The 19,320-nt window shown below is 36.2% G+C and overlaps 1 protein-coding gene across 5 annotated transcripts; it reads left to right on the top strand.

The window, feature by feature from the left end:
* The first annotated feature begins 1,779 nt into the window (after positions 1–1,779).
* Positions 1,780–9,511, top strand: KPNA2 (karyopherin subunit alpha 2). 5 transcript variants are annotated; one of them, XM_074260541.1, is made up of 11 exons: positions 1,780–2,115; positions 3,899–4,010; positions 4,124–4,261; positions 5,608–5,696; positions 5,920–6,188; positions 6,561–6,655; positions 7,136–7,399; positions 7,735–7,968; positions 8,146–8,328; positions 8,425–8,574; positions 9,189–9,511. In XM_074260541.1, exons 2-11 carry the CDS (start codon positions 3,936–3,938, stop codon positions 9,276–9,278), a joined length of 1,587 nt encoding a protein of 528 aa, XP_074116642.1. In that variant the 5' UTR covers positions 1,780–2,115; positions 3,899–3,935; the 3' UTR covers positions 9,279–9,511. The 5 variants fall into 5 exon arrangements, with proteins under 5 accessions (XP_074116642.1, XP_074116647.1, XP_074116645.1 ...); XM_074260546.1 differs by having other exon boundaries at positions 8,425–8,600; positions 9,097–9,511; XM_074260544.1 differs by having other exon boundaries at positions 1,976–2,115; positions 3,922–4,010.
* Positions 9,512–19,320: the final 9,809 nt, after the last annotated feature.

Genomic DNA, 19,320 nt, shown 5'->3' with positions numbered 1-19,320 from the left:
TTCACAGATGGTAAATGGCAGAGCTTGATATAAGCTTTGTGAGAACTTGGCTTCTTAATGGTAACTTCAACACCTTCCTGGTTTAAGAAACAATGAGTCAAAATTGTAATTATAATCATATAAATAGCATTTGGTTTGGATTTTACTTGTGCTATACAGTATAGGAACTCCTGAGTGAACAAAGTCCTTTTACCAATAACAACTGATAGTCTTAAGTCTTAGAGGTACCTAGAGCACAATAGCTTAAGTGATGGTCTGCCACCCAGCCAGTTAGTCTTCTGGTTTCTAGGCAGGCTCTCTAACCACTGAAAATTAAAAATGGAAGAAATGGTGGCCTCCTGATTCTCTGCACCAGGGGTTTATGCAGCAGCTGAGGACGTTTATGCCGCCCACCAGGTTATGGCAAATGGGCTGAGGGGCGGAGACAGAGTGTGAGTTTTTGTTTTTACTATAGTCCGGCCCTCCCACAGTCTGAGGGACAGTGAACTGGCCCCTATTTAAAAAGTTTGAGGACCACTGGTGAACACAAAGTTGAGAAGGAGAACCAAGAAAGAATAGTGTCAAGAAAATCCACACTTTGAAAAGGGTGACTGAATGTTATATGCCACAGAGATATTCAGGCCACCTCTCTGTGGAAAAACATCGTAGTTACTATGGTTACCCATTTACTTTCCCAAAGACTGTTAGAGTTTTCTTTATAGTCTTAAGTGAAAGGTTTTTATTTGAAATAGTTAAGATAATTGTCTCACTATTTTGTCTTTAGAAGATTGGGCAACAGCAATTTTCAAAGGGTGGTCCTTGGGTCCCCAAGTTCCTTAAAGTGGTCCTTCAAATCAAAACTGTTTTCATTATAACACTAAGATTTGCTTATTAAAATATGATTCCGCTTTCCATTTACTGTATGTGTGAAGCCGGGTTGTTTTTTTCCATGAACTTCAAGCTAATCAATATAATGCAACAGACTGAGCCAAAAGCAGATATTTGAATCCACCTGTCTTCAATTAAGCCGTATGTGAAAGAGATTGGCAACAGTTTCAGAAAATATGGGGAAAGTTATTTTTCATGAAAATGCTGTTTGTTAATGCTTGTTTTCAGAGAAACTAACATTTTAAAACTTAATTCCTAATATGGTAAATATCAATAAAAATTATACTCCTCTTTGGAGTCCTTGAGAATTTAACGGAGATGCTGGGATCAAAAGTTCAAGGGCTCTGGTAGTGGTGCATCAGGGAATTTGTGGAAGCAACCCAGCCCCCCAATTTTCTAAAACAAAAAAGCCTCCCTGGAGCAAGCACGTGGGAAATAACCAGCATTTGGTTGAGCTGCCCATAGAAATTTATATATATATATATATATATATATATATATATATATATACATATATATATATATATATATATATATACACATATATATATATATATATGTGTGTATATATATATATATATATATATATATGTATATATATATATATATATATATATATATATATATATATATATATATATATTTCTTGAACAGTTTGGGATTTAAAAAAAAATTTTTTTTTGGCCTTTCTTTGTATCTCCAGCGTTTTAGCACAGTTGGAGGGCCATAGCAAGCAGCTTAACTGCCTGTGAACTTTATTCGACAAATCATGGAGCTCCTTAAAAAAATCAGAGAACGCACAGATCTTACAAATTAAGAATTAAGACCACCTCCACCCGGGCACACCCAAAGATTAAAAAAAATTAATAATACATTAATAAATAAATAAGGCAGGTAATCCAACATAGCTGCGAAGCATTCTGGGATCTATGCGCAGGTTTTCCTCTTCCCGCATCTCACGAGAACTCCTCCTCTCTCCACTCCCCCTCCCTCTCGCTCTACTCCCTAGGCTGTCTCCATTTTGGGATTACCCAGCCCCGTGTTTTTCAAATCCACCAATGGCCGCGTTGCTTGGGCTCGAATGAGCCAATCGGAGCTCTGGGTCGCCGGGAAATTTAAATCGCGCCGGAGGGCCTCACGCGCCACACGGCTTTCGGGGCTGAGCTGTAGTGGCTGCTAGTAGTCTAACCGTGACGCAGCTGCAACCTCCTCCCGCTTCCCCTACGGGGCCCGGCGACCTCCTGTAACGTGAGTTCTTTTTTCTCCGTCGCTCAGAGCCGAGCTTAGGGCAGCCGGAAACGGTTGGCTCTGGGGCTGGCGGGAGGGAGGGTTGAGAGAGAATCGCCTGTTGCTCTGCGGGTCCTCGTGAGGGAGGGCCTGGCCGGGGCCGTGGGCCTCGGGCCGCGTTAGGGCTCTTCCCGGTGGTGGCAGCGGCGCCTGCGTTGTTCCCGGACTCAGTTCCCCTGAGCCACTCTGCCAAGGCCGACCGGTGGCAGCGGAGATCCGAGAGCGGCCTGTTATTTCAACCGCTACCCAGGTTCGGGCTGCGGTGTTTAGAGAGTGCGTGTGAGTGCGCGTGCGTCTATGGCCGAGTTTATTTGAGAAGGTGGGGACACAGATGGACCCACGCTGTACGGGAGCGGGCTTTCCTCGACTTGGCCCTAGCGTGACGTACTCTTACATCTTCCTTCGGACCTCTGAGGCCTACAAGATGGGCCGCTGCTCCGCTCCCCTCAACGTCGCGCGCCCTCCCTTCCCCCCCACCCCACCCCCCAGCTCCGGCCCGGCCCTGCCAGCTGTGGCTGCCCAAGTCTTTGTGTCTAGCGGGTGTCGCCTCTCCCGAGCTTTCCCCCGAGGACGCTTAGGACTCGGATGGGTCTCTTGGAGCTGTCGCCGGAATGGGGTGCGGGGAAAATGAGGGCAGATGGAGGAAATGGGGAGAGTTTCCTGAATTTCTACTCTACTCCACCCATCGTCTAGCTCAGGAATAAGGGCTAACTGCTGGCTGCTGCGGCCTTGGGATCGGTGTTGATGGGCTGAAGTGTCAGTTGCTGACAATTCAGCCACACCTTAGGCTTTGCCACTCTGGGCACTGAGCAGCAGTTCTTGTAGTAAGCGCCGAATAAATCCCGGCCTTGCCCCCAAATCCGGAAGGGAGCCCCACCTCGCACTCTGCTTCTAAGCCAACCTTAGAGACTCTCCTGCCCTTCTAAAAATGATCTCCCGCCTTCTGAAAGGCAGAGATCATTTTTTTTTAATTTCTTTTTAATTTGCCGTTTTAATATCTGTACTATTTAGCTTAGTCCTCGGCTCATAGTAAGTTTTTAATAATTTTGGGGAGTAATTGAGAGACTGAGTCCAGAAAGTCTTGATTGTAAGTGCTTATACCTTTGTGCTGTTAAATTGTGAGATTACCCTAAGATTCAAATGTGGTCTTTTAAGGAAGTGTTAAAACTATTCATCTATCCATCATGGAAACAGATTGAGACCTGTCCATTTTATTGTGGACTTATTTTAAAAGCTAAACTTAATGTCACTTATCTTCACAGAAAATAAGAAACTTGACTGATTCTGCTGTTATGAATACTTAAAAAAATAGAATGCTATTTTGGTGTGTATGCTTTTAATGAAAAGGTTAGTTAGGGTTTAAGAGCTGTCCACCAGCTAAGCATTTGAGATGCTACTGTGCTCTAGGTGGGCATTTAACTAAGCTGTGCTTAATATGGATTATGGTGAACTGGATACTTCTTAGGTTGATGCTATGTTTACTGACCATGACATGGTTTCCATTAAATGGTGCTTTGAATGTCTGATAAGTACCTGCTATTTGCTAGTCGGGGAGAATATAAGTACAAAAAAATGAAACAAAGTTAACAGTGATATTTACTTACAACATAAATTGGTAAGTTTGCATTTTGCTGTTAGTACTATTTTTTTTCTATTGATTGCAGATATGTTACTGTTTAGCACAATCAAATCCTGTAGGATTATTTTTATAAGCCATTGAAATTTCTTTTTCATTTGTTTTCAGTTCCCTCTTTGCTTTTCTCCCAGTGTTGAATACAACCATGTCCACCAATGAAAATGCTAATTCACCAGCTGCCCGGCTTAATAGGTTTAAGAACAAAGGGAAAGACAGCATGGTAAGTAACCTTAATCTTATTTTCTGGATACTTGGGGGGGGGGAACCCTGAAAAGAACTGAGGCAACAGAAAGATGGTTGTGGGTTTTTAAAAATAACTTTGTCTTCCTCAAGGAAATGAGGCGCCGGCGTATTGAAGTGAATGTAGAACTGAGGAAAGCTAAAAAAGATGACCAGATGCTGAAAAGAAGAAATGTCAGCACTTTTCCTGATGATGCCACTTCTCCTCTGCAAGAAAACCGAAATAACCAGGTATAAATTCCAGTAGATTTTGCACATAATTTTTTTATGGTTTCGAGTTCAGTTATATAATCTCTAAAAATGTTCAGAAGATTTAAACCCCATGTTGGGCTATGATTTCTCTCTCATAAATATTCTTACTACTATAAGTAGCAGACTTGATATAACAGAAAATGGTATAAGGAACTGGGTGTTGAAGGATACTGTTAATTCTTTGTTGCCCTGTATTAACTTCCATCTTTGTTTTATTTATTTATTGCTGTTTTGTCTTTTGGGTGGGATGGACAGAAGTTGGAGAATATGGCTACCCAAACTTGTTTCTATACATATCTCTGTTCTTCCCTGCCTTTCAGAATGTTATACACCTAATCTTTGGGACACTTTTTAAAAAAATCTTTATTCCCCTAATATTTGTTACTTTACTGTTGGGGGCGGGGGAGTAGAAGCTTGGGCATATAAAATCCTTCAGTTTTATTCTACTTAAAATATATTCCCTCTTATCTAATATACTTTTTTATGTCAAACTGTAAATTGTTAAAATGGTGATCATGATAACTTCCTGAGTAACTGACTTTGCAATATTCAGGAGATAGCACAGTGTAGTATCTTTAAAATGGGACCAGACTAACATAATTGTGGAATTGAATTAAAAATCTTAAGAAATGTCTGAAATAATTTGGAGTGAAACAGAACCAAATGCGTATTTAAAATTTGTTTTTTATTTTATTATGTTAAGTATAATATAGTGGGCCACAGATAGTAGAGGCCTCTGGGTGAAGTATAAGACCCTTCAGTCCATAGGGAGCTTGCTGACAATGTCTGGTTTGGCTCCCTGTTTCTCTGCCTTTTTGAGAAGTCAAGCAATGAACAACCTGTGTTGTAATCAGAGCAGAATGATACCAAGTGGCAATATATAGTTAGTACATGTGCAATGTTATATTTATATAAGGGAATTAAGGTATATAAGGCTGGAAGAATTTGGAATAAACTGACTCCATTTTAGACTATCCACAAGAGTCCCACCTCATCATTCCTCTTCTAAGACCAGGGACTCGGGCTGGTACTGAGATCCTCCAGAGAGCTAGTCTGAACACAACATATTATGTTTATTATGATAAATTTTTTTTTACATGTTGCAAAAGATTTTAAAAACAGATTTTTTAAAAGGGCATCATAAGTGTTATGAGATTAGCACACCCATGTTTGAGATGATTATGTATTAGAAAATTGCCACTTAATCTTTGGGAATATCTTGGTTTAATTTTGATCAGCCCTTCTCTTGTGCTTTCATTTGAATACTTCTACTTTTGATGGAACTTAAATCATAATTGCTCTTTCAAATTACTAATCTTTTGAAGGGTTCTGCACTTTGGTCTGTTGAAGAAATTGTCAAAGGCATAAATAGTAATAATCTGGAGGTTCAACTTCAGGCTACCCAAGCTGCTAGGTAAGTTTTATTTAATCTCTTTTAAAAAGCATAAATTGTTAAGTAATATAATCTTGAAGGTTAATTATAATCCTTAAACTTAAAAGAAGTTTTAAATTTTTTTATTGACCCAGTTAGCTGGACATGCTATTTCTTTCATTTAAAAGATATATATATAACATATTTAGAATCAGAAGACTGCATATCGGAGCCTTTGTAATTAATTTTTTTGTTACCTTTTTAGGAAACTCCTTTCTAGGGAAAAACAACCTCCCATAGATCAAATAATTGAGGCTGGTATGATTCCAAAACTTGTAGGCTTCTTGGGCAGGACAGACTGTAATCCTATTCAGTTTGAATCTGCTTGGGCACTTACTAACATTGCTTCCGGAACATCAGACCAAACCAAGGCTGTGGTAGATGGAGGAGCCATACCTGCGTTCATTGCCCTGTTGGCCTCTCCTCAGGCTCATATCAGTGAACAGGCTGTATGGGCTCTGGGAAACATTGCAGGTATGTGAATTATGGGACTCTTGGGTTTTTATTTTGGATTATCTAATAGCAAACAGGTTTTGAGTAAGAGGATAACGGTTGAGGTTTAGGCTAAAAGTCCCTCAAACTACTGAATCAGAAGTATTGCAGCATTTATTTAAAAAAAAAAGAAAGAAAGAAAGAAAAGAAATTGTTTCCATCGTGTAGATCAGGTTGCTGAGCTTAATGGACTTCCATAAAGGTTTTTAAAAATCTGGGTGATATTTCTAGCATTGCTTTAAGACAAAAAGAAAGGAATATGGCTTTCTTAAAGTGAGTTACCTATGTAATGGATTTCAGTCCTTCAATTTTCTATCATTACTGTAAGTGACAGTTAACATTTGTTTTTCCCAGGTGATGGTTCAGCCTACAGAGACTTGGTTATCAAGTATGGTGCAATAGACCCTCTTTTAGCTCTTCTTGCAGTTCCTGATATATCATCATTAGCAGTAAGTTTTCTTTAGTAAAGAAACATTGTGATCACAAGATTTTGATATTACATCCCATCACTCTAACTTTATTTGCTTAGTCTTTTTTCTAGTCAAACTGGACTTGTCCCCGATATCTCAAGTGTTGTGACTTTTCATATTCTTTTCTCACTTCTATGTATTATGCCCTATTTGCCTGGTCAGCAGTTTTGCTTTTATATCTTTGATGCATTGTCAAATATTTGAAAATCATTCTAACTCCTAGATTTTGAAGACTGGGACCATCAGACTCCTGGCAGTCTGAAGCCTCAATGTTTTGAAATGCATAAAATACTTGTGATTACAAAAGAAACATGATATTGAAATAAAAATGACTACTTTCAACTTTCTAATTCCAATAGAAATCATCTAGTCCTATGATTTGCATGCATTAAATGCTTGTTTGAATTTGGGCTGATTTTTTTTTTTTTTTTTTTTTTTTTTTTTTCTCCCCTTTTTCAGTGTGGTTACTTAAGAAATCTTACTTGGACACTTTCAAATCTTTGTCGCAACAAGAATCCTGCTCCCCCAATAGAAGCTATTGAGCAAATTCTTCCAACCTTAGTTCGCCTTTTGCATCATGATGATCCAGAAGTTCTGGCAGATACCTGTTGGGCTATTTCCTACCTCACAGATGGCTCAAATGACAGGATTGAAGTAGTTGTGAAAACAGGAGTTGTCCCACAACTAGTCAAACTTCTAGGATCTGGTGAATTGCCAATAGTGGTAAGAATTTTTTTTTTTTAAAAACTTTTTATTAAGATATAAAGTAACATCAATGAAATACTAAGGATAGATAGCTAAATTACCTTTCCAGTGTTTGCAGCTAAATTTCTTGGCATGTCCTTGATCTTGTCTGTGTGTTGGTTATTTGCTTATGTTGTGTAACTTTAATGTTGGTTTAAGGTTTTAAGCTATCTCTTGGTATATTTTGAAAGCTTAAAGTATTTTACTGTTCATGGTTTGTTCTTAAATCCTGCATGCTGAAAGTGTTAAATTGAAATAAGTTTTTCATAGTGCTATTGATAATAGCTTTTTAATGTAACATACTTTCCTTTCAGACTCCTTCCTTACGGGCTATAGGAAACATTGTCACTGGGACAGATGAACAAACTCAGATTGTAATAGATTCAGGAGCGCTTGCTGTCTTTCCTAGCCTGCTTACTCACCCCAAAACTAATATCCAGAAGGAGGCTGCATGGACCATGTCAAACATCACGGCTGGCCGTCAGGACCAAATACAGCAAGTTGTGAATCATGGACTAGTTCCATACTTGGTTGGAATTCTGTCAGAGGTATCAAGATAAAAGAAATCTTTGTATTCTGTGTATATTAACTCTTCCACAATACCTTTATGTGGTGGACCATTTTAGAAGTACATTGCTAAGCCTTCATATTCTAATTACCAACTGACAACTGATATTTAATATTTAAAAATTACAACTTAATATTCTCATTTGTACATTGAACAGGGAGACTTTAAGTCACAGAAAGAAGCTGTATGGGCTGTCACAAACTATACCAGTGGTGGAACAATTGAACAGATTGTCTATCTTGTCCAAAATGGAATTCTGGAACCCTTAATCAACCTCTTGTCTGCAAAAGACAGCAAAATTGTCCTGGTTATTTTGGATGCAATTTCAAATATTTTTCTGGTAAGCTTGTGGCTATTAAACTAATATTACTATTTTTGAACACTTGAGTTTGTGTAATTGTTTCAGCAATTAGATTAATTTGTGGTCTGTTTTTAGGCTGCTGAAAAACTAAATGAAACTGAAAAACTTTGTATCCTAATTGAAGAATGTGGAGGGCTAGACAGAATTGAAGCACTTCAGTCCCATGAAAATGAAATGGTATATAAGGCTTCCTCCAGCTTAATTGAAAAATATTTCTCTGCAGAGGTGAGTATTAAATGAAGAATAAACCAGTTTAGCAAATATTGCTTATGATTATTTTTTAAATGTGTTGAAATTAAATAGCATTAAATTAGTTAATGGAAGGTTTAGTTAACTATAACACTTGGGTTGTTAGCCAGGATGAGACAAAGCTAAGTTTTTGAGTCCAATACACAACTTATCATGTTCCCACTGTTTTCTTCTTTCTAATTTATTGAAACCTAGTTTTAATCTTGACATATAGAATTGGTAGTAGAGTAACTCATTATCTTACTGAATAAATGAATGCTTCTCATAAGTTAAAACTGTAAATACAGAAGGATAGACTTAGAATAGACTATTGATTGCAACATGTTTAGGAAAACCCACATTTATTTCTGGATTTACTCTTGCTGCTAGTCTGTTTTAATTTACATTTTTAATTTTACTACATCTTGTGAAAGTGTAATGTTTATCTACTCACTACAGCAACGTAAGTTAGATAAATATAGGTCAATTGATACAGGTATCCTATAAACTAAAAGGTAGCCTGAGTTGAAAATTATATATGAGGCATTTTCGGACTAATAAGGCTTTCTTGCCCATAAAAATACAAACTTTTGTGTGTTCTCTCCTTTCAGGAAGAAGATCAAAATGTTGTACCAGAATCTACCTCTGATGGTTATACTTTCCAGATTCAAGATGGCACACCTGGGACCTTTAACTTTTAGGTTTTACAGTCAAACCTTCAAGTCTTGTATGCCTTGTTGTTGGTATAATTTTGTCTTACTGTCTCTCCACTAAGATCTTTTTTTAAATGTGACTTTTAATGTAGCACTAATGCATACTTGAACAGTTTGAACTGTGTACATACTGTATGAAACCTCTGTCCTCAATAGGGTTCTCATTTCTATGTGGAATTTCCTGTCTTGCAGTGTCCTGTAAATAAAAACTTAATTCCACACTTTGCCTTACCTCAGCCTGCCTAATTTATCACATTTTAAATGGGTGCTACTTTTTGGTCCAGGGGAAGTGGGAGATTCTATTCCAAATGGTGATTCTATTCCAAGGATCTGTGATTTTGTATGTGGTTATTTCCTCCATATATGGAGTTTATAACCTGAAGAATGTAGTTTTTAAAGAGTTGATTTGGCTGAAAATCCATGACTGTGGCTGGCCCACTCAAGACTTTTCTAAAACTAGGCTGCTAGTCTTATGGCAAGTAGTTAACACTAGGCCAGGTTGATCACCCTAACACAATTTAATGTAGATTATAGCAGAACCTGCATTTTATTCATAAGAGCCTTTGTCAACTCAATATGATAATAGATTCAAACTTCAGTGGAAGAGATGTTTGTGTTTCTATTCTGATTATTGTACCTTAGTAAATAAACAATTTCCAATGTGAGAAACTTATCAGCTATTCTAAAGTTCATTTTTGATTTTTTTCTTCTCACACCCAGATTTCCTTCTTTGCTTATTTTGTACTGCTGTCTCAATTTTTAAACAATCTTGCGGTTTAAACTGCTTGGAATAAGTGTAATCTTCCTTCTGTATACTATGTAATCAATTCTCTTGCCCTAAGATGTGTCTGAAATTTATCCAGAGCATTTTACCTATGGTTTAGTGATACAATATAGAATGAGTCTCTTCTGCCCTGTTTTTTTTGCTTCTACTCCTTCCCCGCTTCCATTTGTTCCAATACCCTGTCATCTAGATTTCTCTCACCCTGCTGCCCTTTATGCCTTATTCTCCTATTTATAATTTTCTTTGTTTTATTACAACTTTTAGCTCCCCGTGCACCCCTTCCCCAAAGTTGTAGCTTGAACCCTGTCTTCAGTATAGATTTCTTGACTAAGACTTTCATACATGTAATACCTGAGGATATTAAATGCTGTTATATGCTAGATAAGTTTTGAATAGTGGAAGGGAGTGCAAGTCAGATCTATATTGTGGTAAAATGCTTAAGACATTTCTGGAGATGATTTAGCAAGAAAAGTCAAGTGCCTTGAAGAGCTCAAGAAAGGGAAGGCACCATTATTGGTGCCACAGCTGTCTTAGGCTATGGGTTCCTGTTCTTTTAGGAAGTGCTTCAGAAGTACATGAAACTAGACTTTCTTATCCTGATAGGTAGAAATCGGAGCCACATGTTTGAGCCATACGTTCAGAGATAAACCTTTGAGTTCAAGATCAAAACAATTATTAACTTGGGAGTCATCTTGCAAGTTGATAAAACTTAAAATGTTGGACTAGATGTTTATAACCATAAGTATTCTACAATTTTTTTTTAAAAAATAAACGTCTATAATGGCTTAGAAAACCAGGATTCTTTTAATATTCTACTTAATTCCTTGAGATATAGGACCTCTGACTCTATTGTCTTTCACTGATTAAGAATAACATGAAACAAGTTGTCTAATAGATCTTTTAAAAAGATTAGGTTTTGCCAAATCATCCAAATTAGATTTTTTTTTTAAATGTTTATCGTATGGTACAAGTGACCTTGAAGGTCTTAACATAACTGATCTGAGAATCTCTCTAGGCAGCTTTAAAGATTAGAGTTGCAGAGAGTGCTGATGTATGTTGAAGACATTTCATCGGACTATACAAGAAATTACTGATATAGAATAGTGCTTATTCTCAGTCGTGTCCTGTCAAAATAACTTGAGTAGTAAATAGCCCATCAACTAATGGAGGTGTGGGAGGTGTCCTTATAAAGTTACGTTCTTGAGACATTAAATTTATTCTTGTAGCAATGGCCTAGCTGCATGTAAACAGGATAATTCATTATTAGTAGTATGGGCTAATTGTTTCCCTGAGAATCCCAGATACAAAATGTTTCAGGGGATACCTCTCTTCATGATAAATGGGTTCAGTAAATATAGAAACATGAAAGCAGGCAGGCTCAAGGAGGTTGACTTATTGGAGGGGGAGACAAATCAAATTTCAGTTTACTGATTTTTCAGTGACTTCTTAAATTGTCAAGTTATATAACATTGCTATTGTGAAGTATTGCTCAAAATGGTTTAAATAGGTCCTGAATATTGAAGCAAATGGCAATATTTAATGAAGCATTAATTAATCTATCCTTGCTTTTTTAGCTTTATAATATTCTAATTGGTGGTAGTGAAGGCATGCAAGAGATGAGGGTTTACTCCAGGGTAGTTTTCAATATCAGGAGAAAAAGGGGTGTGTTCAAGGTATTGCAAAGTCTTTGGCAATAGCTGAAACAAAGAACTAAGGTCAGTAGTGTCAATTGCTGGACAAGAACAAAGACTGTGGCGATCAGATTTGACAATTGGGAAATAACTGGGAGCTTTAGAAAGAGAAAATCAAACTATTAGAGGAACCAATTATTCCTCAAGATTTAGGAGCTATGGTATGAAGGAGGCATTAACATAATGGTCCATTCCAAAAGAAAAGGCCTATACATGAACAACTTGCCCAGAAACAGTATAACTATAAAGGAAATTTAATAGCTAGGATTATATTACTGATAAAAAGGAACTTTATTCATTTTTAAAATTTATTTTTGCTGAGGCAATTTGGTTTAAGTGACTTGTCCAGGGTCACACAGGAAATGTTAAGTGTCTGAGAACAGATTTGAATTAGGGTCCTCCAGACTTAAGGGCTGGTGCTCTATCCACTGCATCACCTAGTTGCTCCTGTTCACTCATTTCTTGATGTATGTATTATAATTAAAATGGATTGAAAATGAACTTTTAAAAATGTCTTCTTGGAAGCCTATGATTATCGGGGATCATAGAGGGAGTCTAATAAAGAGCCTTGGAGTGTTAAGTTTTGATCTTGGAATAGGAGAAAAGGTAGAGAAAATCTCGCACAATTTGGGTATGCAAGTCAAATGATCTACCAACAAGGAGAAGGGGGAGAGGAATGGGTGATCTGAACCTTTCAACATAGTTGGTCATATAAATTCCCAATAGGGAAATTGGAGAGGAAGAGTAGAGTGAGAAATAAGAGGGATAGTAAATTGAGAGATTCTAGATCTAAGGAAAGGAAGAATGAATGTATACAAGGGAAAAAATTGTGGAGCAGAAATATATTGAATCAAATCAGAGCACTGGTACCAGTTTGAGTGTGATCCTTTCACACCACCATTCTGCTCATTGCAATGACCAACTATGGTAATAGTACTCCTGAAACTGCACTCACATCCTGATATAGTGATGGGAGTGGGTATAGTTTGAGGCATTTTTATTTTTTGGATATGGTTAATGAGTGGATTTATTTTGCTTGATTGTGTATTATAACGTTTTATTTTTTGCAAGTGGGGGTGTGAGAAGAGAAAAATCTATTTTCATTGATATGAAACTTTTAAAAGCTTAATTTTCTTCAAGTAAAAAGGATTTATTAAGTACCTATTAGTGATTTGGAGGTTTTCCTCCCATGTGGCTGTTTTAACTTTACAAATTGCCTATTCATGTTATTTGACCATTATCTACTAGGGAATTGTTTTTGTATTTGTTGAAATTGGTTCTATATGTATCTTGAATACCAAAATTCTATCAGAAATTTGCTTCAAAGCCTTTTTCAGTTAACTTGCAGTTCTAATTTTAACAATGTTTTGTTTGTGCAAAATTTAAAATTTCTTGTGATCAGAATTACCCATTTTATTTGGGTAATTTTACCCATCATTCTCCCTAGCCTTTGATAACTCACAAATATAAAGAATTTTAATCTTTTCTTACTCTTCTAATTTATGACCTTTTATATATAGTCCATGTATTTATTTGAGAATGATTATTAATAGATGGTAGGAGAGTTAATCCAAATCTAATTTCTGCCATATTGGTTTTCATTTTTCCCAGATGATTTTATTGACTGTAACCCTTGACACCAATAGTTGGCTAATTGGCTTTATTGGATACTATGCAACTATATTTGCTTTTGTATCTTATGTAGCTAGTCTGTTTCAATTATCAACTATTTGCAAGTCAATACCAAATAGTTTTGATATGTACTACTTTAGAGTGCTGCCAGGCTTCTTTCATTCCTACTCTCTTGCCCACCCCACTATTCTTGTCCTCTTGTTCCTCTGAATTTTTTATTATTTTAATAACGTCTAGCTTTCATATTATATTAATACTCTTGGGAGGTCCTAAAATATGAAGCAATACTTCATAATGTTTTTATTGGGCATTTTATTAGAATGATTTTTTAGACGAGTAAACCAAATCAATAAGAAGGAAGTAAAGCCATTTTCAGTGAGGCCACCAGTTAACTCACATTCACTATGACTAGGTTATTCCCTATTTTTACCATAGTATAGACTCCCTCTTGGCTTGAACTGATATAGCAACAGATTTCAATGCCAATGATCATAACAAGTTTCCAAGTTAACTTAAGCGTTAACAAGTTTAGTAATCTGGAGGTAAATTTTATTTTTTCCATTTAAAAATAATTTTTTTTATATCAATTAGGTTTTTTCCACAGTATCTTTCACTCTTGCATAAAGCCATACCATATAACAAGTATTTTTAAAGACAAAAAGAGAAAAAATTGGCATAGCAGATAAATGAATCCCCCTGAAAGTTTAAGCCTAAAGCTATGTGCAAGGTAAAATTATGTATCCCCTACTTCTGCAAAGGGATGGTATGGGAATTTGTCTCTTAAGACATATTTGTTTCATGTTGATGAAAAATTCAACTGCATTCTCTTATGAGAGAAACAGATTGGGAAGGTATGGCAGGGTTTTGTCTGGTGAAAGAGACTTCTTTTTGCTGTTGTGTTTTAGTGGATTGTTTGCATGGCTACTTACCCAAGCTATTTGCTTTGGAATGTCACATCTTTTTTCAAAGTTTTAGTTTCTTTTTAATCACAGTGCAATATTGTGTACTATTCATATGTTTTCAGTCAACAATTTGTTTTTGTCATTATTTTTTTCAATAAAAAAAGTTTTGTTTTTTATAATTTTTCAACATTTACTTGTTTTTCTTTTATCATTATTTAATTTTATATATTATTTTCTAAATCTTATTTCACTTTGCATCAGTTCATGTAGTTTTTTCCATGCTTCTCTTATTCATTGTTTTCACCGTTTCTTTAGGAGGGTCATTCATCATCAGTCATTCTGACATATGTCTCAGACTGATTTTTGTGGAGAAGAAAGAGAAGCTGATGCCTTTCTGAGTACTTTCTGAGAAAGTCCTTTCTGAGAAAGGACATGCAACATTTCTTATAGCAAGTAATAGGAGTATTTCATATCTTTTGGAAGCTGGGTTTTCAGCATTTGCTGTGAGAGGGAAAAATAGTGCAAGAAAAATTGGTGTAGAATAGAAAATGAGTGGCAGTATCCAGTCTGATTCCAAGGATTCAGAACTTGTGCAGTTCTTAACCAGCATACATATCACAGATTTAATAAACTTTGTAATGCTATGTAAAATAATATAATTTCATTTTGAGGAAAAGAACAAGGACCTCAAGGGAAATAATGAGAAAAGGGGGAGGAGGGAGCTGAGAGGAAGCGATTAGCACCCAAGTGCAAATCTGGCCTTAGAATAGACACTTAATAACACTGGGTATGTGTCCCTGAGCAAGTCATCCAATTGCCTCAGGAAAAAAAAAATTGTTCATAATTGTAATGCAGACATTTTTCCCCATAAGATGACAAGAGATTAATTCAGAAACTTGTCACTACTTACATAACCTAAAATCAAATTAAGACAAACTAATTCAGAGCAGAACCTGGAGAACAATTACAACTACAAATATTGTAAAGAACAGAACTGTGATCAATGCAGTAACCAAATATAACTAGATAGAAGAATGTTGATGAATCATATTTCCAATTTCTTGGCAAAGGTGCAGAAACAAGCATTTTTCACAACCAAAATGAGTCTGTTTTGCTTAACCTCATTTTTATTTTTTAACTTTTTATTTTCAAAATACATAGTTTTCAACATTCACTGTTGCAAAACTTTGTGTTCCAAATTTTTTCCCCTACCTCTTCCCTTAGCAAGTAATCCAATATATGTTAAACATATGCAGTTCTTCTATACATATTTCCACAATTATGCTGTACAAGAAAAATCGGATCCAAAAAGAAAAAGTGAAGACCAAGCAACAACAAAAAAAGGTGAAATACTATTTTGTGATTCCCCAGTCCCCACCGTCCTTTTTCTGGATGCAGATGGCTCTCTCCTAGTCTATTGGAATTGGCCCGAATCAACTCACTGCTGAAGTCATGTCCATCAGAATTGATCACCAGTTTTCTTGTGTACAATGTTCTTTTGATTCTACTTGCTTCACTTAGCATTGATTCATGTAAGTCTCTCCAGGTCTTCCAAAGTAATCTCTGTTGATTCTTTCTTATAGAATAATCTTCCATAACATTTACATACCATAATCCAGCCATTCCCCAATTGAAAGTTAACCACTCAATTTCCAGTTCCTTGCCAGTATAAAAAGAGCTGCTACATTTTTAATCATGTAGGTCCTTTCTCCCTTTTTTTGATCTCTTTGGGATATAGGCCCAGTAGAGACAATGCTGGATCAAAGGGTATGAAAAGCTAGTTTGGGAAATGATTTGCAATCATCAATAATAAGCATCAAATATAGTTAATCAAATTTAATTAACATAGGCTGTCATTCTCTTCCAGTACTAATTGGCCTGCTCAATCTTCCATCCTTGCATCTGGGTCTCAACTGCCACTTTTTCTGTGGTAATCATTTTGTTATCTTATCCAGTGAGACCAGCTGAATTCATTAGCTAAAGAATTCCAGCTGTCTCCCAGATTGCTTTCAATTCAGGAGACTTACCCTACCAATGTCCCAGTAACAATTCTTATTTGCCTTGAAGAGTGCAGCCTTTGCTTAGACGAGCAGGAATCCTTTCTGGTTTCTTAGTTTTTAACATTTATGCTGTGCATTGCCTTTGGTTTTGGAAGGGATGAACCTTTAGACCTGGGAGACCTATGATGTCTGATATTATCCATTCCATAATTTTGCCAGGAATAAAGAAATAAAGCTTATTAATTCTCTAACTTTCTCTGGGTAACCAAAAATTCTTGCTATATACACATATAGTTAATGTAAGAGTCCCCCTAAACATTTACCTTTTGACAGCTAAAAGTCAAAAGCATTCTTTCCTTCTCTATTAATAAGTTAAAGGAGTAATCTATTGCCTTTGGCTACTTAAGGGTTATAAATCTAAGAGAATCACGGCTAAATTCCCAAAATATGGGGGTATAGCTAACATACAATACTTTAAAATTTGCAAAGAATTTTAATATATTATTTCATTTGATCACATCAGCCCTGTGAAATAGGGATACTGTTATTGTCCTTTTATGGATAAGGAAACTGAATCTGAGGTTAAATACTTTGCCCAAGATCACAAAGGTAATAAGTATCTGAGGCAGGATTTGAACACAAGTATTCTAGACTCCGAGGGCCATTTTGTGTCCTTGCCTTTGCTACCTAGCTATTTCTTCAAGCAAAAATTGCTAACACTTTAAATAAGTAATCCCTTGCTTATAGATCTTCCTTAGTGCTTGCTTCTTAGAGATGGAGTAGAAAATGTTAGCAGATTTCTAACATACTTCAGCTGTTCAGGAAATACTTTAAATAACTCCCTACTTTAGAGAATAAGAGGAGGGCCAGAAAGTTGAAAAGTATTATACTTCTAACCTTGAAAAATTGCTGCTAAGGCCCACAGGGGCTGTGATACTGCATCATTCTCTGTTCTGTTCCCAGGCATGCAGTTTGGATTAAGTTTAGTCCTGGGGAATCTGAACTCCAGTGAGAAGGACTTGGGTTCCATGTTCTCATACTTTTTAGCTCATAAAACCCCAACCATAGTGTCTCATACTTAAACTTATAGCTCATGTCTAGGATTTCCCCCAAAAGGGGGAATTTTTCTCAGTTATCCACTAGTCATAATTAACAAAATGATTGATCACACAAACTTTTTATACATCACTAGAGAGAGTAAAAAAGATAGTGTACAATTTAGGTCAATTATGGAACAGATAATGTATTCCTCTATACAAAAGGAATGTTTAATATAGGATACTCAAGAGTATATTTGATAAAAAATAAATTTTAAAATGATTTATTAACTTATAATTTTCTTGGCACAAGGCTGATACTCAAATCTTAGCACATCATAAAGGAATTTTCAGGATTGTTAATGAATCACTTCACCTAGGTTCAGCACTGTCAAAATAACTCCTGATTTTTAGGCTAATCCTCCTATTGGTAATTCTCTCCAATGATGATAGAGTAGTTGCTGAGGTCTTCTGTTGCCAGTTAGTTTGATGGGATTTATAGTCCTTTTGAATATATATATATATATATGTTGTTTCCAAACATAGTCATATCTATCTTAGTATGTAATGCTGTGAACTTAATTGGTCTAATCTTAAGAAGAAAGAAACACAAAAAAAGGCAGTCTAAATCTAGATTCAGGTTTATAGGCAGAAATTCTTAGCCATATGAAGTGAGGAAGGGGAAATGTTTCTGTGAACAATTAAGGCAAGTTTTCTCTTGGGACATAATTCAAAATAGGTCTATATGATTCACAGCTAGAAAGGAAGCTGCTTGTTTTCTTTTATATAATGAGTCATTGGTTCTTCCAACTCAGCAACCAGTAAGAGTATCCCTCACCATCCCAAAGCCATTTAGCTCTGAGTCATATATGGCTATAAAAGAAAATCCAAAAGCTTCCTCATGGTTGACCAAAATCAGGAATGGCAACTCTGAACATGCTCCATGGACTGGTTTCTAAAGACCAATTTGACCTTGCTATACACTTTAAAAAAAGATAATCTAACATCTCATATATGAGAAATCCTTTATTTGCATAAATTCTACCACCAGATTTAAAAAAGTTCAATAAGTTGTTTTTCTCTTCTATAATATTCTATTTCCTCCCACTTTCCCTTTATTATTAATTCATTTTTCAATAAAAAGAGATTTATATTTTCCTTTCAAATATTCATGACTATACATTTATATAGGTAATAAAAGCTCTCCTTTTTGTATCTTCATTTAGTAAAATGCCTGATGGAGGGAAGGGAAGACAGAGCAGAGTCAAGATGGTAGAGTGAATGTCAGCAGTTTTGCCTTAGATCCTCCATGTTATCCTCCACAATGACCTAGAACATAAACCAACTGAATTCTGAAACCAAAGATAAGTCAGTCATTTTCCAGCCCAAAGAAACTTGGATACTATCTGCTAGCTCTGTCACTTATTACCCAGTTCTGCTTCAATGTTAAGGAGAGGAACAGTTGTGATTGAGAGGTAGCAGGGGCTCTACTTGTATCAAGAGCTAGAAAAAGTTCCAGAACCATAGCTACACATAGGCCTAGTGGAATAAACCAAAAACCAAAGGAGAATCCAATAGTTTAGCCTCTCTGGATCTTCAGAACCTTTTAATGGGCTAATATTGAATCCAGGAGAACTTTACAGAAATCTCAACCATACCAAAGCCAATAGACCCAAACCAGGTTGGAAATTGGCAGAGTGCTGACCAAGAAGGCAATACACAGATCTCTCCATAGATCACACATTAGAAGCTGGAAGCACCAAAAACTTATAGACCCCCTAAGTGACTCATGAAAGCAGCAGAAAAAGACATCAAAGGTTTAAGGCCAGACATCCTTCCCAGAGTTGATCCGAATATTAATGTAAAGTCCAAAGTCAAGAAGGTTGGAAAAATGAACAAACAAAACAAGAACATGGCTATCAAAGGTATGGCAGTAGAAAAGCTCAAGATACAAACGCAGAGCTTCTGATAACAAAAACAAAAA

The sequence above is a fragment of the Sminthopsis crassicaudata genome, chromosome 4, assembly GCF_048593235.1.
Source record: "Sminthopsis crassicaudata isolate SCR6 chromosome 4, ASM4859323v1, whole genome shotgun sequence".
NCBI classification, from domain to species: Eukaryota; Metazoa; Chordata; class Mammalia; order Dasyuromorphia; family Dasyuridae; genus Sminthopsis; species Sminthopsis crassicaudata.
This window is presented reverse-complemented; position numbering and strand designations above follow the sequence as displayed.

Coding starts and splice junctions, on each gene's coding strand:
- KPNA2 (XM_074260541.1), top strand. CDS start 3,936: ATGTCCACCAATGAAAATGCTAATTCACCAGCTGCCCGGCTTAATAGG. Junction 5,697..5,919: donor CAGGCTACCCAAGCTGCTAG/GTAAGTTTTATT, acceptor TTACCTTTTTAG/GAAACTCCTTTCTAGGGAAA. Junction 8,329..8,424: donor CAATTTCAAATATTTTTCTG/GTAAGCTTGTGG, acceptor GTCTGTTTTTAG/GCTGCTGAAAAACTAAATGA.